The sequence below is a fragment of the Cryptomeria japonica genome, chromosome 1, assembly GCF_030272615.1.
Source record: "Cryptomeria japonica chromosome 1, Sugi_1.0, whole genome shotgun sequence".
NCBI classification, from domain to species: Eukaryota; Viridiplantae; Streptophyta; class Pinopsida; order Cupressales; family Cupressaceae; genus Cryptomeria; species Cryptomeria japonica.
The window spans coordinates 46,779,402-46,803,533 of record NC_081405.1 but is presented as its reverse complement, the minus strand read 5'-3'; the positions used below and the strand labels follow the sequence as shown (position 1 = coordinate 46,803,533).

General features: G+C 39.6%; 1 protein-coding gene across 1 annotated transcript in view; it reads right to left on the bottom strand.

Annotated features, from left to right (window-relative positions):
• Window positions 1–23,909, bottom strand: part of LOC131027387 (uncharacterized) — a 158,948-nt gene extending 135,039 nt beyond the window's left edge. The window contains exons 1-2 of the mRNA XM_057957422.2: window positions 23,540–23,909; window positions 22,910–23,299 (exon numbers count right to left, since the gene is read on the bottom strand). Coding sequence (XP_057813405.2) covers window positions 22,910–23,167 — 258 coding nt within the window. The 5' untranslated portion in view covers window positions 23,168–23,299; window positions 23,540–23,909. The remainder of the gene's footprint in view (window positions 1–22,909; window positions 23,300–23,539) is intronic.
• Between the last annotated feature and the right edge of the window lie 223 nt (window positions 23,910–24,132).

The window sequence follows — 24,132 nt, the reverse complement described above, 5'->3', positions numbered from 1 at the left end:
GGCTCTCCCGGGAATGTTATTAAAGACTCTTAAGAGTTCATTTTCAGCATGCTGGATTGAATTGGTAAATTGTGAATTAATTGGAGAGTTCATCTTCAAGGGTTTGTGAGGATGAGGGACGAAATCCCTCATGAGAAACAATCTCTACACTGTTGAAAGATACAGTTTGGGGATTTGGCAAGCATTTGCAATCAGGTATTAAATCATTCATCAAACATTTCATTTCTGGTTGAGTTTGGAACAGCAAGGTTTGCTGATATTGACTTATTTTTGGGCAATACCTGACACTGTTTGGCCATACTATTTCAGTCTGCTTCTTGGTTAACATTGACTAAACTTCTAGGAGAACGTGAGATTGGAGGACTACTCAAGGTAGATTATCTACATTAGAGAGCTGCAGCTTACTTGACTCCTGATCGAACCTGTACCAGCTTCACCAAGCTACGTCTAGGCATCAAATTGGCTGGTGTGTTCGAATGACTTTGTTGGTTTTTGTAACTAGGTAGAAAAATAAAAGTTGAATTCTGATTGCCGAAGGCAACATTAGAATTCAACTTAAGTAATAGGGCTGGACCCATTCTTACTATGTGGCGTGTGAATTAGCTATGTATTTTTCATTTATAATGGGTTGGGCCCGATAACCATATGTTGTATTATGTCAGGACCATTTCCTAACGTGTGGACCCATAAATGTTTACACGCAACACATTATGTATTCCTCCACATGAAACGTGTGAAACACACACCTAAATGTAACGTGTGGTTAAGCAATTCATAGGGCTGGGCCCCAAACAGGAAACATGTCACAAGTTGCAAGTTATGTAGGCCCCAAATTGGGCACCAAAGTGCAAAGTGAAATATGTAAAATAAAGGAAATTAGTTAAGGCCGACTTATAAGACTTGAACATGAATCTTGTAATTCTACACAACAATCATCTTTTTATCAAGTGCGATCAGTCTTATGCAAGAACAGTCAGCGAATCAGGCATCTTAGAGAGCGAATCCATTGGACAACCTGCTGGGCAAGGTGATGCGCTATACTTCAGTGATCTCCCTCTTCAATTGATATCGATATTCTGCTCTCCCTGAAGACACACTGCAGCTGCATATGCTAGGTTCAGTCTGCCCTAGATTGGCAACCAAATCAGATAAGTAATCTGATTCATGTAATCTGCTCATAATTAAGAATCTGATCTGAATCTTTCATGTTGGGTTTTTCCTCCAAGAGGGAGGTTTTCCCAGGGTACTTGTGTCTTGTGTTGTGTGTTCTTATTGTTATTTTTGCTAATTCTCAATCTGTTTATAACTTAGGTAACTAGATTAACATCTGATTACCTAAAATCTAAGTTACGGAATCGGAATTGGGTACGTGGGTACGGTACGCAGGTATAGCAAAAAAAATTTGAGGGAGCTGGGTACGTTTTGGGTACGTTGGTATAAAAAACATATAAAAATCATAAATATGTATATTAAAATTTAAATATATTAATTTTAAATTAAAAAAATATTTATATATATTAAAAATTACATATATTAAATATATACTTTATAAATTTAATATTATTTTAAACTTATAATTTTATTATATAACAATTAAGATATAGTTTTACGAACAATATACTAATATAATGTATAATAATTTTAAAATAAACTATTTTATATATTTCATTATTAAAAATTAAACATATTAATTATAAATTAATATTAAATATATCTTATAAAACTTATATTATTTTAAATTTGTAATCTAATTATATAACTACTAAAAAATAGGTTACGGGGCAATATATTAAGATAATGTATAATACTTTTTAAAAATCTATTTTATATATTCCATTATTAACGATGAAGCATCCATAGATTCCGTCGCCTGAGCAAACGAAGAAACTACTGCGCCAAGCGTTGTGAGCTGTTGCCTGAGCGTTGTGAGCCATAAGCCGTGAGCCGTTGTCGTGAGCCGAAGACAAGCGTTGCCGAAGACAAATCCAAAATGCGTTTTCTGTCAGCTCGTGCAGTCTTCTCTTTTTGTTTTAGGGTAGCCGTGAGCCGTGAGCCGTGAGCCGTTGTCGTGAGCCATTGTTGTGAGCCGAAGACAAATCCAAAATGTGTTTTCTGTCTACTCGTGTCGTCTTCTCTTTTTGTTTTAGGGTTTAAATAACCCATTTTCCTTCCGTGAAAGTCAACCTAGACGAATCCAAGACGAATCGTATCCGAATCCGAATCCAAGACGAATTTGGGGGAAAACCTAGACGTACCGGTAACTTAGCCTAAAATCAACAAACTTTTGGTAACTGTAACCAGTATATAATGGGTATGTTGCCAAACTATTCGGAATGATTTGAAATGTCTCATTCTGCTTGAAAAATAGTATCATGAACTACTGAATCAGATTTTTGAATATTTCATTGAGAATTGTTAGTTAATAAATGCAATTGGTTTTCAACGTTGCTGTGAGATATTATTTGACATTTATCATTATATCATATCCATTGCAAAAATATTTTCAAACTCAAATCAAACAAAAAAAATCAAAGCAATAGGAAAGCTTATTACAAACGTGCAGCTGGAGTCTAACGATACTAAGAAGTTTGTCGATCCTAAAGCCGCAAGGCACTATGCATAGCCACCAGCTTCTTCCATCATCTATAGGTAATCCTATTTCTCTTGACTGATTGGATGAAGTTGTATTGTAACAAAAGCTTTTTGGGGGTTAATGGGCCTTTTGAATGTTTTTTCAAGAGGCTAGAAGGGCATTGAAATGGATTGTCTAAAATAGGTGTCCCTGAAACACTCACATTCCATGAAGAACTTCCATGGCATGCTTGTTCAATTTCAATTTCTTAACCCTCACTACCCTAACTAGGGCTAATTGGATTGAAAGGGCAGTTTTGTCATGCCCCATCCCTTTGATCAAGTAGAATGGATCCTTTGTACTTGTTGTGACCATTTCACACATCGCCCCATTAGAATGGGGACCCCCTCTTTTTGCCTTAGGTTTTGCTTTCTCTTTGCTTGTTTTTCTCTCTGCTTTTAGGGTTTTGAGTGAGTGAGTGGTCTGCCTGGGCTGGCTAGATTAGGGCTAAACCTTGGAAGCTCGTTTTAGGGTTTCTTTCATGCTAAGTCTAGTCTTGTTTAGGGAGGTTGTTAGTCGTCTACCTAAAACCTCAAGATTGCCAGAATGAAGCATGCCTTTCAGGAGAGTCAAGTTGGTTAGATCAAAGAACAAGGAGAATAGGTCTCAGGTCAGGTCTAGATTGAAAGAAAGTTTTTTCTTGTCAGGGTCCTGTTTGTTTCCCTATCTAGGTCAGTTGAGCAGAGCCAGTGAAGAAAAGGAGGTGGTCTAATTAAGTTTGATGGAGGATGAAGCGAATCAAGGTAACATCTAGCCTGGAAATGTCAAAATCGCTCCTGACCCTTCCAGAGGGTCCAGGGCGAAAATCCTTGTAAACCTTTTTTTTCCCCTCATTTTTGACTAAGTGATGCTTTCTAGGGCATGTTTGGAGGTGAATTGATATGTTCTTTCCTGGAGAGGGATTTGATTGTTTTTTGAAGAGCAAGATAATGCTTGAAAGAGGATTTTCGCTCCTGACCCTTCCAAAGAGTCCAAAGCGAATTTCATCCTAAACACCATTTCTTGCCTTGGATAGACTTGCAATCCTGTTCCTAGCTTAGAAAATGATCTAACTTTGCCTTGTGAGGTGGTTTGAAACTTGAAGACTGAGCAATTTGGCCTGGAATGGAGATTTCGCTCCTGACCCTTCCAGAGGATCCAGAGCGAAAATCTTATTAGAGCTTATTTTTCACTAACTTTGGCTAAGTTTTGATGTGCAGGGTATCTTGGAGGGAGGATTGAACGTTCCTGTCACATTTGAAGATGTGGAAGCTTGCAAAATGAAAGATTTTTGGACAAGAAGGGAAATTTCGATCCTGACCCTTCCAAAGGGTCCAGAGCGAAATTCCCAAAAGCTCTTATTATGCAGTAAAGAAGGTCAAGTTTTGGGCATGAATGAAACGAGAATAACTTGCTTTTGCCTCCTGAAGATGTTTTAACTTGGAAAGTGAAGGATTTTGCCCAAAAAAAGAATTTTCACTCCTGACCCTTCCAGAGGGTCTAGGGCGAAAATTCTTCAATCACCTATTTTTTTTGCAAAATCAAGTCACTCTTTGGTTTTTATGGCTTTGTAATGGACACCCTAGAATGCCCAAAAACTAAACCAACTGCTGATAGGAATTAAGTCAAACAGTTTGCATCCAACTCCTTATTTCTCCATTTAATGTTTAAACCTCTTATGGCTTCGGAAATGAAATGTTTGTTTGTTTTTCAGTCTTTGCATAGATTTGAAATCATATAACATGAACTAGAAGGAAATTACAATAATGTGCAACATGAAGATTGAACTACTACTGAAATGATATTATTTCCAAAATTATTAAAATCAAATACATAGCAGATTTTTTTAACTCACTAAATACTCCAGCATTTTTGACATAATATTCCAGCAATGACTTCCCATCTTGCTGCTACAGTAACATGAATAGTGCCGCGCTACAGTAACATGAATAGTGCCGCACCACAGTAGTGTGAATAGTGCCGTGCTACAGTAACACGAATAGTGCTGCGCTACAGTGTTGCTACAGTATTAATTAGTCTTCAATCAGTCCAATATCATCATAAAATCATCCCTTCAAAATGGCATAAGCCTTGGTCAAGAAGTGGAGAAGGTATGAGAAAAACACCAAATATGCCTGTAGCTGGAGATGCACCCGATCTGCCTGTTAATGAAGTTGATAGCAATGGATTCCAAAGGCCAAACCCCAAGGGAATGACGTCTAGAATGTCACAAGAGAGGATAGACGTCCTCTAATGCCAAGAACGGATCTGCAACTCACACATCAATTTCTTCTCATATTCAACATGCTGAATGAAGCCACAAAAGCTTCCTTTTATTCTTTCTCCAAGGGTCGACCCAACTCACTTGAGCAATGTGGGATAAAAGATGTGCAATATAAAACATATTAAAATATTCACTTATGTCTCCCTTGGGTGCCCCTTTGGTTTGCACACATCCCCATAAAATAAAAATTAAAGTAATACTTTAATATTTTACAATTAAATTAAATGTTACTTTAATAACACTTCAGGCATTAAAATATGTTAGCAATCGGACTCCGAATAGCGCAAGTGATAGCTCATCGAAAAGCTCTCACTAAGGAGTATCGAATCCAATCACCAAAACTAGCCTCCATTGTGTCTTGCTGACTTACTAAAAATAGTAAGTATGCCTGAAACTAAGTAAATCAACTCCGTTTTGGCCCAAACTAGAAATGACTAGGCCAAAACACTCCAGGATCCCCTTAAACCCTTCGCCAGCCCTCGGGACCATGCAGAGATAGGCTAACGCACATACACTTGGTCAACTGCTAAAGTGGGGACATTATAGTCCGCCCCCCTTGAAATTGCTTGTCCTCAAGCAATCTCAGTCCAGCCTGCTGTATCACCTGCTCATTCTCCCATGTAGCATCTTCCTCCAGCAGGTCTCTCCATCTAACCAAATACTCCTTCACTATCCTGTTTCTGAGTTTCCTCTCTCTGGTGTCCAGAATAGCCTCAGGTACTAACACAAGCTTCCCCTCCTCATCCAAAGGGGGTAAATCTGCAGAAGGTACTACACTCTGACCAATGGCGGCTTTCTTAAGCCTAGACACATGAAATACATTGTGTACCCGACTGCCCTCTGGAAGCTCAAGCTCATAGGCGACTTCACCCACTCTGCGAATCACCCTGTAGGGACCATAAAATCTAGGCTTCAGCTTCTCTGCTCCGCTCCTCTTGAGCGATGACTGCCTATATGGCTGTAGCCTCAAATACACCATGTCCCCCACCTCGAAACTGCCCTCTACCCTATGTTGGTCAGCATACAACTTCTGCTGATTTTGCGCCTGCTGTATATTCTCGTTGAGCGCTCTTAGGATATCCTGACTATCCTACAACAGATCCTTGGCTTTGGGCACTCTGCTGTCCCCCAAAGCCAAATCCATGAAGCTTGGTGCTTCATACCCATACAATGCGATAAATGGAGTCATCCTAATGGTCATGTGATATGTGGTATTGTAACAATACTCCCCCATGTGTAACCACCTGACCCAAGCTCTCTGCTGCGCAATCACATAGTTTCGTAAATAACCTTCCACCCATTTATTTACTATCTTTGTCTGCCCATCTGTCTAAGGATGGTAGCTCGTACTAGGTGTAAGATCTGTACCGCACAACCTGAACAACTCCTGCCAAAAAGCGCTCATGAACTTGCTATCCCTGTCACTAACAATAAATCTCGGTAGCCCATGCAACCTAAAAATCTCTCTGAAGAACAAATCTGCCACTTGAGCTGCTGTGTAAGAAGGAGGAATAGCAAAGAAGTGAGCAAACTTCGTCAATCTATCTACCACCACATAAATGCAATCTCTTCCCTACACTCGTGGTAAACCAGTGATGAAGTCCATAGAAATGCTTTCCTATTTCTTGTCAGGAATGGGCAAGGGTTGTAGTAAACCTGCAGGAAATGTGTGCTCTCCCTTATTCTGCTGACAAACTGCACACTCCCTGACATACCTCTGAACATCATCCTTGAGCCCTCTCCATGAAAACCGCTCTCGAATCTGCCTGTAGGTCTTGAAGACCCCTGGATGCCCAGCTGTAGGTGCATCATGAAATACCCTCAGTATTGCCCCTCTCAACTGTGATGATGGAATCAAATAAACCCTGTCCTGAAATCTGATCAATCCATCTATCACCTCATAGCGATCATCCTGTATAGTACCTGAAATCAAACCAGAAGCCCAAGTATCTCCGACATACTCTGCTATAATCTTATCCCTCCAATCTCCTGTAATCTCTGCAAGAGCACAAATGTGAGGTCTTCTGGATAAGGCATCAGCTACTACATTCTTCTTCCCTTTGACAAACTCAATGTCAAAGTCATAAGCCTGCAATTTAGTGACCCACTTCTGCTACCTGTCATTCAAATCTCGCTAACTCATGAAATACTTTATGCTGTTGTGATCCGTCTTGATCACAAACTTCCCTCCAACCAAGTAGGATCGAAATTTGGCGAAGGCATGCATGATGGCCAACATCTCACGATCATAAATAGAATAGCTCCTCTCCACACCTCGGAGCTTCCTTCTCTCAAAAGCGATGGGGTGCTTCTCTTGCATCAATACTACTCCAATCCCATCACCTGATGCATCACAATGAAGCTCAAAAGGCTTCGTGAAGTCTGGTAGAGCTAGGACCAAACATGAAGACATCACCTACTTGAAATACTCAAAACACCTTTGTGTTGCCCTTGTCCACATGAAGGCCCCCTTCTTAGTAAGATCTGTCAAAGGAGCAGTTGTCTGAGAAAACCCCTTAACAAACCTCCTATAAAAACCACATAAGCCAAAGAACCCCTTAAGTTGAGTAAGGTTCGTAGGTGTGGGCCAATCAACAATAGCTCTAATCTTTTCAAGATCCATCCGAACTCCCTTTGCACTGATAATATGACCAAGGTACAAAAGCTCTGTCATCCCGAACTCATACTTAGACTCCTTGGCATACAGTGACTCTCTCTCCAAGATAGATAGCGCCTCCTCAAGATGCTGCAAATGCTCCTCCCATGTCCTACTAAAGACCAAAATATCGTCAAAGAAAATCAAAACGAATCTCCTCAAATGCCCCCTGAACACCTGGTTCATGCAACTCTGAAAAGTAGCAGAAGCATTGGTTAGCCCAAATGGCATAACCAGAAACTCGAAATGACCATAGTGGCACCGAAAAGCTGTCTTCTCAATGTCCTCTGCCCTCATACTGATCTAATGATACCCTGATCTCAAATCTATCTTTGTGAAGAAGCATGCCCCATGTAGCTCATCTATCAGCTCATCTATCCTCGGAATGGGGTACCTGTTCTTAATGGTTTTCTTGTTCAAGGCCCTGTAGTCAATGCACATGTGCATTGTTCCATCCTTCTTCTTAACCAAAACAACTGCTGAAGCAAAAGGGCTTTTGCTTGGCCTAATGTGCCCCATCTCCAACAACTCCTTGATGGCTTTCTCTATCTCATCCTTGTGTTTTTTTGGATGACGATAGGGCGTGATCATAATGGGCTTAGCCCCCTCTTCTAACTCGATGACATGCTCTATCCCCCTATCTGGAGGAACGCCATGTGGAATACTGCCAAATACCTTGGCATGTCTATCAAGGATGTCCTGCATATCAAGTGGATGACTCTTAACCTGTGGCTCTGGTGATGCTGGCATAATCAAGCACTCCGCTGCCCACTCAACATCATCATGTCTGAACAACCTCTCCATCCTTCTCAAAGAAACTACCCTACAACTGCCATCTGATAATCCTTTGAGTACCACGGTCCTACCCTCATGCTGGAACCTCACCTCTACTCTCTCCATGTTGAGAGTAAACTCTCTCAACGATGCCATCCAAGTCATCCCTAAGATAACGTCATAATCACCCATGTCCACAACATAGAACTCATCCTGTAGCTCATAACCATCTCCCAATCTAATGCGAAGATTTGTAATCTTCTATGTGCATAGTAACTTGTGACCACTAGCTACCATGACTCGGAATCCTGAATGTTCTTCAGTTTGCCACCCTCTCCTAGCCACTAACTGTGAATCTATGAAATTATGTGTGGCCCTAGTGTCCAGCAAAGCAACCACCTTCTGTCCCTGTATGGTGCCACGCACCTTAAAAGTAATTGCCTTTTGAGCACCTGTCAATCTAGCTAGGGCCTTCTCATTCCCTGAACCCTCCTCAGTGGTACTGCTCTCACCATCAGACTCTGACTGTTGCTCCTCATCCTCTGACTGTGACTCCTCAGCAGAGAAGTACTCCATCTGGTTGGCCTTAGCCTTCAAAGGACACTTGTGAGATAAATCCCACGGTTCCCTACACTGAAAACATAGTTTTTTCCGCCTCAACTCGTTCAGTGTCTCATTGTCTAACCTCTTTGATTCTTTTTTCTGAGGCTGAGAATCCCTATGTAGAGGTTTATTATCCCTATCCTTCTTGAAGTGTGGATCCTAAGGAGTGAACCTACTCCTAGAAGCGGAAGGTGCAAGATCTCTCGCCTTCCGAATGGCATCCTGCAATGTGAGAGGATCATGTCCCTTCACCCAACCACGAAGAGGCTCTGACAATCCATCCACAAACAGTACAATCAACCTCCTCTCCAAAATGTCTGTAACCAACACTGATAGTCTCTGGAAATCTAAGATGTAACTGTCGATAGGACCCCACTGTCTCAACTGAGCTAACTCCTTGAAATGGAGTTCTGGATCCTTCGTATCAAACCTGTCAATCAACCTCTCAGTGAACTCTACGTATGTGTATCTGATTATGGCCCAATGTGACCATACCATGGTGCCACCACTCGTGTGCACTCCCATCCAAGTGCAATGCAACATACTTAATCGCATCCTCCTCAAGCATGGGATTAAGCTGGAATAAAGTATCTAATTTCTGGACCCATGTCCGTGCTAAAGCCTTCCCTGTACCATCATAGTATGGAATAGACAACTTTCCCAACTTCTTCCTCATCTCATAATTCTGTTGTCGATTTCCTCTCATGGGCATATTCTTGAGTCTAACATCCATATATTCCCTGAATGTCATCTCAACCTGTAACTCAGGGCTAGAGTCCCTCCAATCATCCATAATCATATCTTGAATCTCTTGCTGTGTAGGACCAACATTATTCTGGTCATTTTGTCTCGGAGGAAACTGTGGCATGAGTGGTCTCGTAGTAGAAGAACCTGCTCTAGCATATGTCCTGGTTCCCCTTTTAACCAATGCATCTCCATTACCCTGTCCACCTCCCTGATTAGCATTATTACCTTGGTTGCCATTATTACCTCGGTTGGCATTATTGCCTTGATCTACTGTCGTCAAATGTTGTGTAAATGCTATAGCCATCTACTGCAATGTAGCCTGGAGCTCCCTCTAACCCCTAGCAAGATCACTGAGCATCTCCCTAGTGCTAGGTTCTCCCCTTTCCCCATCTCTGTCACCCATGGCTGGTGCTGATAAAAGGTCACCCTCTTCTTCAATCTCTGGTGAATTCTGTAGGTTTGTGTTTGACCTGTTTCTCCTCAAGTAATACTGATGTGCTGGACGCATGAAACCCTCACAGGATGGCAAGAAAAACAAGCTCTGATACCACTGTAATGGACACCCTAGAATGCCCAAAAACTAAACCAACTGCTGATAGGAATTAAGTCAAACAGTTTGCATCCAACTCCTTATTTCTCCATTTAATGTTTAAACCTCTTATGGCTTCGAAAATGAAATGTTTGTTTGTTTTTTAGTCTTTGCATAGATTTGAAATCATATAACATGAACTAGAAGGAAATTACAATAATGTGCAACATGAAGATTGAACTACTGCTGAAATGATATTATTTCCAGAATTATTAAAATCAAATACATAGCAGATTTTTTTAACTCACTAAATACTCCAGCATTTTTGACATAATATTCCAGCAATGACTTCCCATCTTGCTGCTACAGTAACATGAATAGTGCCGCACTACAGTAACATGAATAGTGCCGCGCTACAGTAACATGAATAGTGTCGTGCTACAGTAACACAAATAGTGTTGCGCTACAGTGCTGCTACAGTATTAATTAGTCTTGAATCAGTCCAATATCATCATAAAATCATCCCTTCAGAATGGCATAAGCATTAGTCAAGAAGTGGAGAAGGTATGAGCAAAACACCAAATCTACCTGTAGCTGGAGATGCACCCAATCTGCCTGTTAATGAAGTTGATAGCAATGGATTCCAAAGGCCAAACCCCAAGGGAATGACATCTAGAATGTCACAAGAGAGGATAGACGTCCTCTAATGCCAAGAACGGATCTGCAACTCACACATCAATTTCTTCTCATATTCAACATGCTGAATGAAGCCACAAAAGCTTCCTTTTATTCTTTCTCCAAGGGTCAACCCAACTCACTTGAGCAATGTGGGATAAAAGATGTGCAATATAAAACATATTAAAATATTCACTTATGTCTCCCTTGGGTGCCCCTTTGGTTTGCACACATCCCCATAAAATAAAAATTAAAGTAACACTTTAATATTTTACAATTAAATTAAATGTTACTTTAATAACACTTCAAGCATTAAAATATATTAGCAATCGGACTCTGAATAGCACGACTGATAGCTCGTCGAAAAGCTCTCGCCAAGGAGTATCGAATCCAATCACCAAAACTAGCCTCCGTTGTGTCTTGCTGACTTACTAAAAATAGTAAGCATGCCTGAAACTAAGTAAATCAACTCCATTTTGGCCCAAACTGGAAATGACTAGGCCAAAACACTCCAGGATCCCCTTAAACCCTTCGTTAGCCCTCGAGACCATGTAGAGATAGGCTAACGCACATACACTTGGTCAACTGCTAAAGTGGGGACATTACAAGCTTGAATGAGAGGAGAGTAGTGTCTTTTTTCCTTAAGAGGTGAAATCAACTTGAAATGATGATGAATTGAGCCTGAATTAAGAAATTCGCTCCTAACCCTTCCAGAGGGTCCAGGGCGAAAATCTCTATAAGAGACATTTCTTGCTCAGTTTGGTCGAATTGAAGTGAGAATAAGTATGTTGAAAACCTTGGGCATGTTTAGAAATGAAGAAAATGAAGGATTCTAGCCAGGAAAGGCAATTTCGCTCCTGACCCTTCCAAAGGATCCAAAGTGAAATTCCTTATAAACACATTTTTTAGCCTTTCTTGGACATGAAATCCTATCCCTAGCATGATGAAACATGAAATCCCACTTAGCAAAGAAGTTTCAAGGTGAAAAAATGAAGATTGTTGGTCAAAATTGAAAATTTTCACTCCTGACACTTCCAGAGGGTCCAGAGCAAATTTTCTCAAAATCACCTTTTGCTATCAAATTTTGTTAAGCCAAGTATGGGATAAGGTCAAACATGGAAAGAATTACCCCTAGGAGTGAATTGAGGTTGCAAGAAATCATCAAAAAGTGAAGGAATTGAGCCAAATGGTGAATTTCGCTCCTGACCCTTCCAAATGGTCCAGAGCGAAATTCCTAAAAACACCTATTTTCTTGCAAGGTCAAGACAACTTTTAGTTTTTATGTCTTGAATGGGTGTGAGGAAGTGTGTTTTGCCTTTTGAAGATGATTGAGATTGTCAAGAGGAAGCAATTAAGCCTAGAACATGATTTTCGCTCCTGACCCTTCCAAAGGGTCCAAAGCGAAAATCCTCAAAACTATCCTTTCTTCCATTGTTTGGGCAAAGTTAAGCTTAGACATGGGTGTGAGAAGACATTTGAATTGCCTTGAAGTGGAATTGGACTGCTAAGAATGCAAATTTTGAAGCCAAGAGGGAAATTCGCTCCTGACCCTTCCAAAGAGTCCAAGGCGAAATTTCCAAATCCTCCTATTTTCCTTCCAATTCAAGATAAGATTTTGGTTTTCAGGACTCAAAGAGGAGTAAGGCATGATGTTCTATGCCTTGGAAATGATTTGAAGTTGGAAGGATGAAGGAATTGCCCTAAAACCTAAAAATTGCTCCTGACCCTTCTAGAGGGTCCAGGGCGAAAATCCTAAAACCAACATGTTCCTTTCAAGTTTGTGCTAAGGCAAGACTAGACCAAGGTAGAAAAGGCCTTTGAGACCACCTGTGAGTAGATGTTTGTTTCAAAATTTGATGATTCTAGGTCAGAGAAGGAAAATCGCTCTTGACCCTTCCAGAGGGTCCAGGGCAAAAATCTCAAAATCCCCTATTTTGCCTTGCAAGAACAAACCAAGCTTGGGTGGAGTGAATGAAGAAGACCATTGCCTAGCTTTGAGTGAAGGATTCAAGACAAAATGATGAAGGAGTAAGCCTAAGCAAGAAAAATCGCCCCTAATCCTTCCAGAGGGTCCAGGGCAAAAAACCCTAAAATCACCTTTTTCTTCTTGATTTGAGTGAGACTAGGCCTAGACTACAATGAAAGAACCTATTTGGAATGCCTTGAAGAGGTTTTGGACCTTCAAAAATGAGAATTTTGAGCTCAGTAGAGAATTTTGCTCCTAACCCTTCCAGAGGGTCCAGAACGAAATTCCCAAAAATGCAATATTTCCTTCAAAGTTTTGATGAACTAACCCAGTGATGGAGATAAATGAACCCTGGAGATTGCCTTGGAGGAGTTTAATGATCAAACTAAGGTGAATTTTGGCCTAAAATGTAAAAATCGCTCTTGACCCTTCCAGAGGGTCCAGGGCGAAATTCACATTTTCACCTAATTTCCTCATGTGAAAGACTAAAAATTGAAATGCAAGACTTTGATTTGGGCAAAACAAACATGAACTCACCTTCTGGGAGATTTTGGAATGAAGGGAATAAGGTATTCAAGACCTAATTTGAAAAATCGCTCCTGACCCTTCCAAAGGGTCCAGGGCGAAATCATCAAAAGCCTATCATTCAACCTTGATTGATTAAGTTTAGTGCAAATTGCAAGATTTTAAAGACAAAGACATGGAAATTTGCAAATGTAGGTTGAGAAAATTTCAATTTCATCAAGAGAACAAGCGTGGATAAGGGGTTCAAACAAGTCTTGAAGCGAATCTAGACCTTCATCACTTTGAATATTTCAAAGCCTAAGGAGAAAGGAAATTTCATTAAGCCTCAATCAAGCCTCCATATTCCTAAATTTTCACCAAATTTGCCAAATTCAAGACATTTGGGGGAGCTAGATCAAATTCGCATGAATTAAGGCCTTTACCATTTAATTAATTAATCTTTAAGCCTTAATATAAATATAAAATCCACCTTGGAGGCCTTAAAATCAATTTTAAAATTTTAAAAATATAGTTGAGCGCTCAAAATGCATTTATTTGCTTTTACAAGCAAGTTGGCCTCTTTTTAAAGGGAATTTTATTTGTTTTATTGCTAAAAACCTAGGTTGGCCTCATGGTTAATTAGGGTGAGCGCCCTATATAAGAGAGGAGTATTGTTTCAAAATGCAAATCATTCATTCATTGTTCTAAATGCGATTTTGAGGAGCACATTGGAGGAGCGAAATCTAGCAGATTGGAGGCGAATTTCTTACCAAGTTGGAGGCTAAATTTCCAGAATTTGCTAAGTGGTAGGAGGTTAGTGGAAGGCGAACTTCTTTTGAAGGTTAATCAAGACATAATTCATCCAAAGGGAGACCAAAATCCAATCCTTATCCAGCAAGATCTGATCTTCTTTCTTCTATTTTCCAAGGTTCATAGTTAAGCTTTCAAAGAAAGAGGTATGAAGAATCAAATTGTTTGAAGTCCTTATTCAAGACTTATTTTGATTTCATAGCAATCTTTTAAAGTCTAAGTCTTGAAAAATCTAATTTCCATTCATAATTAATTCGAAAGTTTATAATTCTTGGATTTGTCATTCTTAAATTAACGTTTTGGAATCATTCCCTTTGAAAGGTCTTAAATTCTATACTTTAAGGTATGATGCTTAAAGACTAATTTTAAATTTTTGCGTAGGCATCAAATGACGACCCCCAAAGCCGGAGGATCTACTAGTCGGCAGGCTCTCATCAAGGAAGATTAGAGGAGCGACGAATTGGAGACTAGGATCGTGTCCAAGTGGAATAATATCAGAGACACCAACTTAGGAAACTTCAATGTGAAGAAGTTTCGAGAGGTCCCCTACATTGGCAAGCCATCACCTGTTGTGAGGAGGATAATTGAGAGTGGCATCATCAAGGCTGCAGGTTTCCCTCCTGCAATCAAGTGTCATAAGTTGATGATCGAGTGTGCCCGCCACTATGACTCACAATCAAGGACGATCGTAACCAAGGTCGGGAACATCTTAGCCTACCTTTCCGAGGAAGCTATAGGCGAAGCTCTTCATCTTCCAGACCATAAAGACATGATCTACAAGAGCTTGGAAGGAGCAAGGTCGATCTATGAAGATGATCCTAAGTCTTGTTTGAACTTCATCAATAAGAATTGGTTGCTCAAAAGTCGGTCTCGCCTGAACAAGATTCCCAATACACCACATAGGATTGACTTCCAGGAGGAATACAGAGACTTGATAACTTTGCTCAATCGAGTTACAGGTGCTTCTCAAGCCTTCTTCTTCGACAAGTGGATGTTCTTCTTCATACAAGTGATAGTCCAAGGAAAAGGAATGCTCCATTGGGCCAGAATCATTAGCAATTGTCTGGACGTACAGTTGAGAAGGCTAAGACCCACCAAATCATTCCACATGAGCTCATATGCTATATATGCCTTGATCAGGAGTTTCGAGTATACAGGGCTACCTCACAGAGGAGTGATTGGAAGAGGACCTGGAGAAATAAGAGTTTGTGATTCTTATGTTCATCTGCATCATCCGCCTAGAAGTGACTACAAGTTAGTCAATGACACCTTCACAATGAACATTACCAGGATATTGCAAGGTGGGATTCACAATCGACTGTCTCTGGATGCACAAGAGCTGGTGAAGAAGTATGATGCATGGTTCATTCAGTTTCAAAAATTCACATACATCAGAGTTCACGGGTGTCCTTCACCTCCCTACATGTTGCCAAGATATCCAACATACAGGATAGTACTTCTTGAGGTTACTAGACAGTTAGCAGCTTATGCGAAGGCATCCAGACACAAGCATGGAAATGGAAATCCCGTGCCCATCATATTAGGGAATTCAGTTGAAGTGTGTCCTAATACTCAAGCCGCGGAAGATGCAGAAAAGGAATTATCTTTATACTCATTCACATCCTTTGCCTCGCGAGACAATTTTGATCCTCATGGTTATATGGAGGAGACAGTCGGCAGGAAGTACAAGCATGAGTTTCAGGTGGAGGACTTTTGGATGAATCTCCCAGGTGATTTAGAGGTCAAAAGAAAGATGCATTCCAGGCTACCCCTAGATCTCATCAGGAAATGCAAAGTTTATAGAGTAGCCGATCAAGCCTAGGATAATGGTAGATACCTCCAGTCATCCTATGAGAAAGAAGACAAAGAAGTAAAGATAGATTGGAATGAGCCCGAGGTTTTAGACTTGAGAGCTTTGATGGCTCCTGTTTTATCCTGCACTCGCAGATGGGTGGATGTACAGCATCAAAAGTTGAAGGAGCAGAATGTATCAATGACATTCACTTTGGAGGCAAGACCAGAAGAAGGAGAAGCAAGTGTGAGTGAGAATACTTCTCATTCCAAAGGCTCAAAGAGGAAAGAAGGACCTGAGAAGAGAGAACCTTCCAAGAAGAAGCAGAAAACAAATCCTGATCACCCACCAAGCACATCTTCTAGGCATGAAAAGGAGGCGAGTCAAGGGGAAGATCAGAGGCAGGTAGTATATGAAGTTGATGAGTCTATGGAATCCATGGTACAGAATGATAAACAAGAGAAAGGACAAACACCTCAGCATTCATCAAGTCAATCTCCCCAAGTTGGTGCTAATGAGCAACATGAAGAAAAGAATGATGATGAAGCAACATCTCCTTTCCGGGAAGATAGACCACTACCTAAAGAAATACAAGTGAGGGAAACAAAATCTGCCATTCCTGATTGGCTGAAAGAGAGACTGACAAGGGTAATTGTGGTTGAAGAGGAAGAAGATGTGTTTGACTTGGAAAGCCTTATAGGAAATTCTCATGAGGTAGTGGAGAAGAAGAAGGCCACAAAGATGTCTAAGGTAATTAGAGATGAGACAGGATCCAGGAAAGTGCAGGTAGCTACACCAATGGTGGACAAATATGAGGATGAGATTCTTGCAGAAGAGTATGACTTAGAAACATTTGAGCTTGGTCCACTTACCTCCGAGCAAGCGATGGAAGAAGCAACTGATTCATTTGAAGCACTTAAAGACAAACTTAAAGAAGAAATGGAAAAGAATAAGAACCTTGAGAGGGAGATCAATGCTTGGAGGAACTATTTTAGTCATCTTAATCAGCCCTTGAGACGTCAGGATCCAGCAGAATCTCCTTTACAAGCACTCCCTCTTGAATCAGTAGGTGAGGCAAAAAGGGTGAAGAGCTTGGTTCAACTTATGAGTGCTTGGATTGATAAATCCTACAAGGTAGTCATTGAATTTGCAACAAGAATGATGAAGACAGTTCATCGAGCTATCCAGGTCCTTGAGATTATCCATAATCTAATGATAACTGTAGCTGCATTCACTCACACTAGAGATGTTATCATTCCAGTCTCACAAGTGATAAGAGAAACACCAAGATGGATTCTGGCACAAGAAAAGATAATGGATGGAGGAACCCATAACCTCCTACAGTGGTCAGCTCTGCTCCAGATGAAGGAGGTCCTTTTTGAAGACGTCAACACTAGATGCAGCTGAGTTGAAGGCATCATTCATCCAATTCAAGATAAGGTGTTTGAGGTGTTGTGTACCATTCTTGACAAGCGGATCGAGATCGAGACAGATGTGGACATCCAAGAGTTGGAGGATAGAATCAAGGTCATCTTTTGCAAAGAGGAGAACATCATCACAGATAAGCAACGAGATCAAATGTACACTACTATGTTCCTGATTGAGAAGACCAAAGAACTTGAACCTGGATGGGAGACAACTCTTCTCACTGCTTTTGATCAAGTCCTTCACTTGGAAGAATGAATGAAAAATCTTCCTGAGATTCCCATTGCTGAGATTGAGGGAATTGTGTCCAGATTCATTGAATATGCTAAGAAAGAGCATAGGAAAGGGAACAAAATTCTAGATGAAAAGTTGTTATAGGATGATGTGGCAACTTAATTCCTATTGGTCTATGTCATCTCGATATTTGTGCCAATTCTTTATTGGCTATGGATTAATGATGTTTATCTAAATGGGGAATTTTTTGTAACAAACCCTAATTAGGGTTTAGGTGTCAAAATCTCAGCCGATGATCTTCTTTTGATCCGGGCCATTCATTGTATTTGAGGATGCTATATATACCCTCACTCATTTCATTTTAAAAAAGTTAGAGAGAAGTTAGAAAAAAGAGAGAGAGAGCTTAGAGAGAAGAAAGTTAGAAAGTTATTGTTGTAGCAAGATTGAGTAGTGAAGACAAAATTTTGAACAATTGTTGTCCATTTGGCTATGAGATCAATAAAATATTGAAGTTATTGTGTTTTATTGCAATACTTGTGGCTATCTTCATGATTGTTTATCTTCTTGAATCACTCTCAGTTGAAATAGCATTTAAGTAATAAGTTTGAAGGACGAAGTGTTGTGCTTGATCTTTGATAAGATTCATATTCCAAACCACTAGCTTCTTACTGATTGTAAGGACGCCTTGTGTGGTCAACTGGAAACATTGAGATTGATTAAAAATTCAATCATTTTTTGAAGTATTGATATGTATCTCTATGATAGTATCTATATCCTTGATGATTTGAAAGTTATTGAATCCCCTTAGAAGATCGCATCAATTCCAGTAGAGTTGTAATTTCTTGGCGAAACTGAAATTGGTAGAATCTTATCAAGTATAGTCTTCATTGAGTCATTCTTAGGATTAGTTCAAGTATTCCTTCTTTGAAACCCTTATCTTTTGACATTTTTTGAAAATCTGTTAGTATTAGGAAAATCTTGTTCCTGCATTTGGAAAGAAAGTAACACGGACAAGCTTTCTCTAAAAGAACGTAAGCCCCCTTGAAGAAACAGCATACACAACGACCACTGGTGCTTATCCACACGTAGAGATCCTACAACAAAGAACCTTTAAGTCATCCCGATTGATCCTTTTCGCGACATCTTCAGCATTCGGAGACTTTATTCAAGAGAGGATAAGATACCTCTGGGTATTTTATTCTGTGTTTGGTCATGTACAAAATACACATCAACAGTACTGTAATAATGATATGTTTTTGTTTAATAAGACCGATCCCCTTTAATTAATTATGCTGATTTTATTATTAAGAACGTAAAACAAATATTTGTATCATTAATTGTTTATTTGCTCATCATGATCGATTGAGTTAAAATATATTAAAGGTTATTAATATGCAAATTAACAACAAGATTAATGATTGATTGATAAGTACAATAAAGAGGCAGAAAGAATATCGATTGTGATTCACATAACTGAAAATATCAATCTATACAACCAGCAGGTACAATTAAGGTAACTATCAAATCCATTGGTTAGTTATCAAATGATAGTTCATCAGCAAATGCGATTTATTTAGCCTCCTCATCACTAGTTAAGGAGGAATCCATTTACTAAGAATCCATAATGCATATCAGTTGAGACCTTAACTAATAATCCCCAATTAATAACTTGAATGCACACCAAAGGATGCAATTAGATGAGCATCATTATGGGAAGGTTGCGATTATAATTAGGAAATTGATTATTGTTACACAGCGATTAGAATTGTTAAAGAGAGGGTGCGATAGCCAAAAGCCAAGGGATATGACTTATCCAAAGCAACCCCCCAATTCAAGGATGGGGAAATAAGAAGACCAGCCAGAATTCATCAAAGGCATGACACAGAAAGTGAAGCACAAGCAGAGAATCCGCAGGTCTGATCACAACAAATTACATAAGGAAACAAGAAGCAGCCAGTAAGGTATGCTGTGTCATTTCAATGCATCTTTGCTGTTCAAATTAGTAGCATATTTAAATGCAATTACTTTATTGCAGCATTCAATGCTATTCCTTTCATAAAAGACTTAAGGATATGATGTGTTTAGGAAAAAAGACTATATTTATCAAATTTGAATTAAATCATATCTCATTAAGAACCAATCATGATTAAGTATGAATGATATATTAAGTTATGCATAGTCATTATAAATATAAAATATGCCTCTTCAGATAATATTCAAATAATGTTTGCATCATAAGAATACACCCTTGAGGAGGAGGGGTATGGAATGTGATGGAGGGGTAATGAGGGGCTCGTAAGTAAGTCATCCTAGGATGACTAAAGTGGCATCAAGGACTTCGATGGCCCTTACACAAAGGAGTCAAGGAACCCAGTTGCATTCTCTACCCATTCCCCCACGAGGCATGATAATATGGGAGAAGCGGAATTGATAGGCAAGCAAGTGCGAGTCACCAAGTGGAGCAAGAAGGTTGTAGAATGCAACCTTTCTTGGGCTTGGTGTAGAAATGGCTCCAAGCAAACCTTCAGGTCCTTTTCTCTCCAACTCTTATGTATTATGAACTTAGTATTTCATCTAACCCTAACAATAAGGTGAATATGTATTTGTATTTGTTCTTATGCTTTATATGCAGGTTCTACATACAAGAGTTCAATTTGTTAGCAAATTAATTAATTGGTAAGTTCAATCCCTAACCCTAATTTGTGTAATTTATGTTTATAAGTAAAAGTTAGTGAAATTTGGGAATGGGACATTACAAGTTTCCAAGCAAGGAAAAGCGATATCCAAAAAAGGATGTGGGGAAGAAATCTCCTCACTTGATGAGTTCTTGAGCTTTTGAGGACAAAAAGCTTCCTAACTGGGGAGGGGTGACCTACAAACTCAGATTTTGGAGAAATTGAAAAGTCAATTTCCCTTATTATTAGCTTAGAAAGTGTAAAAGAATTGTTGTCATTTTATGACACCATTGGTACATCAGTGAAAATCGATCAGAGATATGTTCCATGGATCAATTCTACCCCACTTGATCAAGCACCAAGTCAAGGAATCAGAAAAATGCTTAAGTGTTTTTTTGTCATGAGGCAGACTCCAGGCCTTCTCCCTCCATCCTTGCATCTTGCCTTCAATACCTCGAGGTCCAGTAACCAACTCTCCTTCCCTTAAAGGATGTCGGATTTCATGTTTCAAGGAACTGGTCTAACTATTACTCTTTTGGTAAGTGTTAGACTATTTCCCTGAACCCCAAAATCTGAAATCCGTTCCTTTGTCGGATTTCAGATTTAGGGGAACTAATCTAATCGTTACTCTTTTGATAACCGTTAGATTGTTTCCCCAAAATCCAAAATCCCTTTGTCGAATTTCGGATTTCGGGGAACTAGTCTAACCCTTACTCTTCTAGTAAGCATTAGACTGCTTCCCCAAACCCCAAAATCCATTATCCCTCTCTCACCTCCCTCTTATCCCTTCAGTCTTTCGGACTCCGAGGTTCCTAACTCCTCATGCTTAGCATTGGTTTCTTTAAGGCCCGATGCCCAATCTCCAATGAACAACAACACTTCCAAATGGCATGATCAACACGCAGGGCTCTTAATGCTTCGCCATGTGGAGCTACAAGGGTGCATTTGATGTATTTTGCAAGTTGCCATCAAGTGGAGTCCAAGGCCATGCCTATTTATGGTTGCTTGATGGTTTTCATGTTAGAACTGCATGCTCTGACCGTGGATTGTCCGACAATCCACCTTCCAAATATATTTTTCTTCTTGAGATTGCCTTGTCAGGGTATGGTCAGGTTTCTTACATGCACAATCATGTCAAACTGGCCACTTCCCTATCTTCTCAGACTGGCATTCCCCTATACACACCAAAGTCAAGGTTTCCCCTCTTTGACCTTTGGTTTCTTCTCTACGACCAGTTTGCTATAAATAGGCTGTTAGGCTTTATTGTAAAGGGTTCTCCCCCTGCTAGTTCGAGTTATCTTCTTCTCTTTCACTTCTCTTGAAGACTTGTATATTTCTTGCATTTATGTAACTATAAGTTTGGCTGTTGACTTAAGAATGAATGGAAATCATCATTCTTGCCTCTCTTCGACTTATGCATGATGTGTATGTTTTCTTACCTTCATGATAAGTGTGTGTTTCGTGGCTTTCTCTCACATATACGTTGTGTTAACTAGTTTTTGAGTGTGACTTGTGTGAAACCTCCTTCCCTTTTGACATTCAGCAAACCCTAACCTCCATGCATGCCTTTGATGGCATTCATGCAATTGAAGTTTGTGCATCTTCAAAGTATTTTGATTGATTCTGTGTCATTCCGGGGCGGGGAGAGAGACATCTCTTATCTTGGTGCAGCACCTCTTTACTTGCTGCATTTTCTCACCACTTTTCTCCTACAAACTGTTAGAGTAGGTTTAGAAGTACGATTTGTTGAAGTGTTGGATTGGTTAAACACCTACACTTGGATTAAGAAGGAAGTCGGACTTCTCTGAAGATTCAACCCCTTGCGCAAGGTCCCACACTTTGGGGTTATTTCCATGTTTCACAAGGTTGCTGAGTCGATAGCTCAACAAGGGTGCAAAATTTTGTGACAACAAGAACCTAGAAGACTCAAAGGGGCAGTTTCTTACAGTTTGTCTTATTGGGAAGAGCAATGGTTAGAAATGATGTCTCTTCCACTTCCATGCAGATTGTATGATGAAACCCACCTATGGTGACTTGTTAAAGTTACTTAAAAAAAAGTCGTTTAAAAATGTTGTTGGCTCAAGTTTTAGCCTCCTACGAATTTAAAGAGAGAATTGCAGGCTGATATATGGAGTTTTAATTGAGTTGCAATCCTGTTTTTAGGTGTTCAACTCATTTTTGCATGTTTCGTGAGTTCATGAAGGTCCAAGTAACAATAAACCTGTTGTAAAAGGCTGAATATAGTGATATGAACATTTTGAAGCGCACTTTTACCGGATTTTCTTTCCCTTTTAGGGTTTCTCCAGGAATATGCTTGTATTCAGTTTCATTTTCAGCTTGTTTCTTCTTATTTCTGACCTTTTACAAATTTCAATCATTTATCAGTAGTTAAAAGCTACGATTTCTTTTTAAATTACAAAATATAGCAAAAATAAGTCATTAAGGTCACGATTCTAGCTTATCAAAACCAAGTAAAGCACCAAAAAGCTCATTGTTAGAAATCATAGACTGGTTAACATGGGCAAAAACCACAAGGGGCACTCTGAAATTAAACAAAAATTCATTTACATAATTTGTCTGTTAGAAAGCAAACATCTCAATATAAGAAAAGAATATAGATGCACCTTGGTAAGCTCATAGACCATGTGAGTAATCCCATTTTCTATGCTTCCGTCAGAGTTTGGATTTTCTCCTGGATTGCAGAAGAGAAGAGTAGCATGGCTCTCTGAAGTGACATAATTGGTTGCAATAATCAACGCAATGCTAAAATCACTCTGGGGATCCCGAATCCTGAAAAACCACCCTTCAAACCAAGGATATGGTCGCACTAAACAACTGTTGAAATCAGGCTCATGGGGATCCCATGGATCCTCAGACTTCATTGCTCACTCGCTAATTTCTTGTGGATCTCTTCTTTCCTTTCTTCCTAACAGTTTAACAATGTTTCAGAGCATCGCTCATGTGTTGGAAGAAATCAATTTGGACCCAAGAAATCAATTTGGACCCACTTTAGTCTGTACATACCATAAATCAAGTCTCAAAAACAGAATGTATAATAGAGACAGACAAGGTTTCCCTCTACGAAGCAGATAAATCGATCGGCAATTATTGCGTATGACAGACTAATTCATAGTTTATATTAAGCCTTTCAAAGCTGCTCGCTGGATGCAAATTAATGCAGTGTGGCTTAGAATTTTTTTCTTTATAACAGAGACTTGTCAATTTGCGGGGCTAGATGGTACGCGTTTAATTACCTGAAAAATGTCTTGCCACTCTATCTGTCACTGAAATGGGCAATGCAGCGAGCTCTGATAATGCCTTAAACTTGAATTTACTGCAGGGTACATTTCATTGTATAATGTGTTGTGAGCAATCGCATGCACAAATTTCCATTTTAGAAAATATTGGATGGGACGGTCATCATGCGCCCTGATCTCTATGGAAGGCACTCCAAGCTTTTTGGATTGAATCTGCACATTTCACCTTTGGAAATTTGCGCTACAATTCAGGAACTACATTATTCTTAGGTAAAAAGCAACGCGAATACAAAGTCGACATCGGATAAATTTACAGCTCCTCTCGTGGTGTTACACGGGCCACTTGCGAAATGGGTTGACCTCGTTACATTCTTTTTGGCTTGTTAAAAACCTTTTTTTCAATAGATAAATTTTAAGTTTATATATGGAAGGGTGTTGAAGGATAAGAAATAATTTTAGCGGAGACTAACATAGTCTATGGGACGGTTCAACTAATTAAATTGATTTTAATATTTTTGTCTATTTTTTATGCAAGGTGATGATGAGTGGTCCTAATTTATCAACAAAATCTTTACTGAATAAATTATATC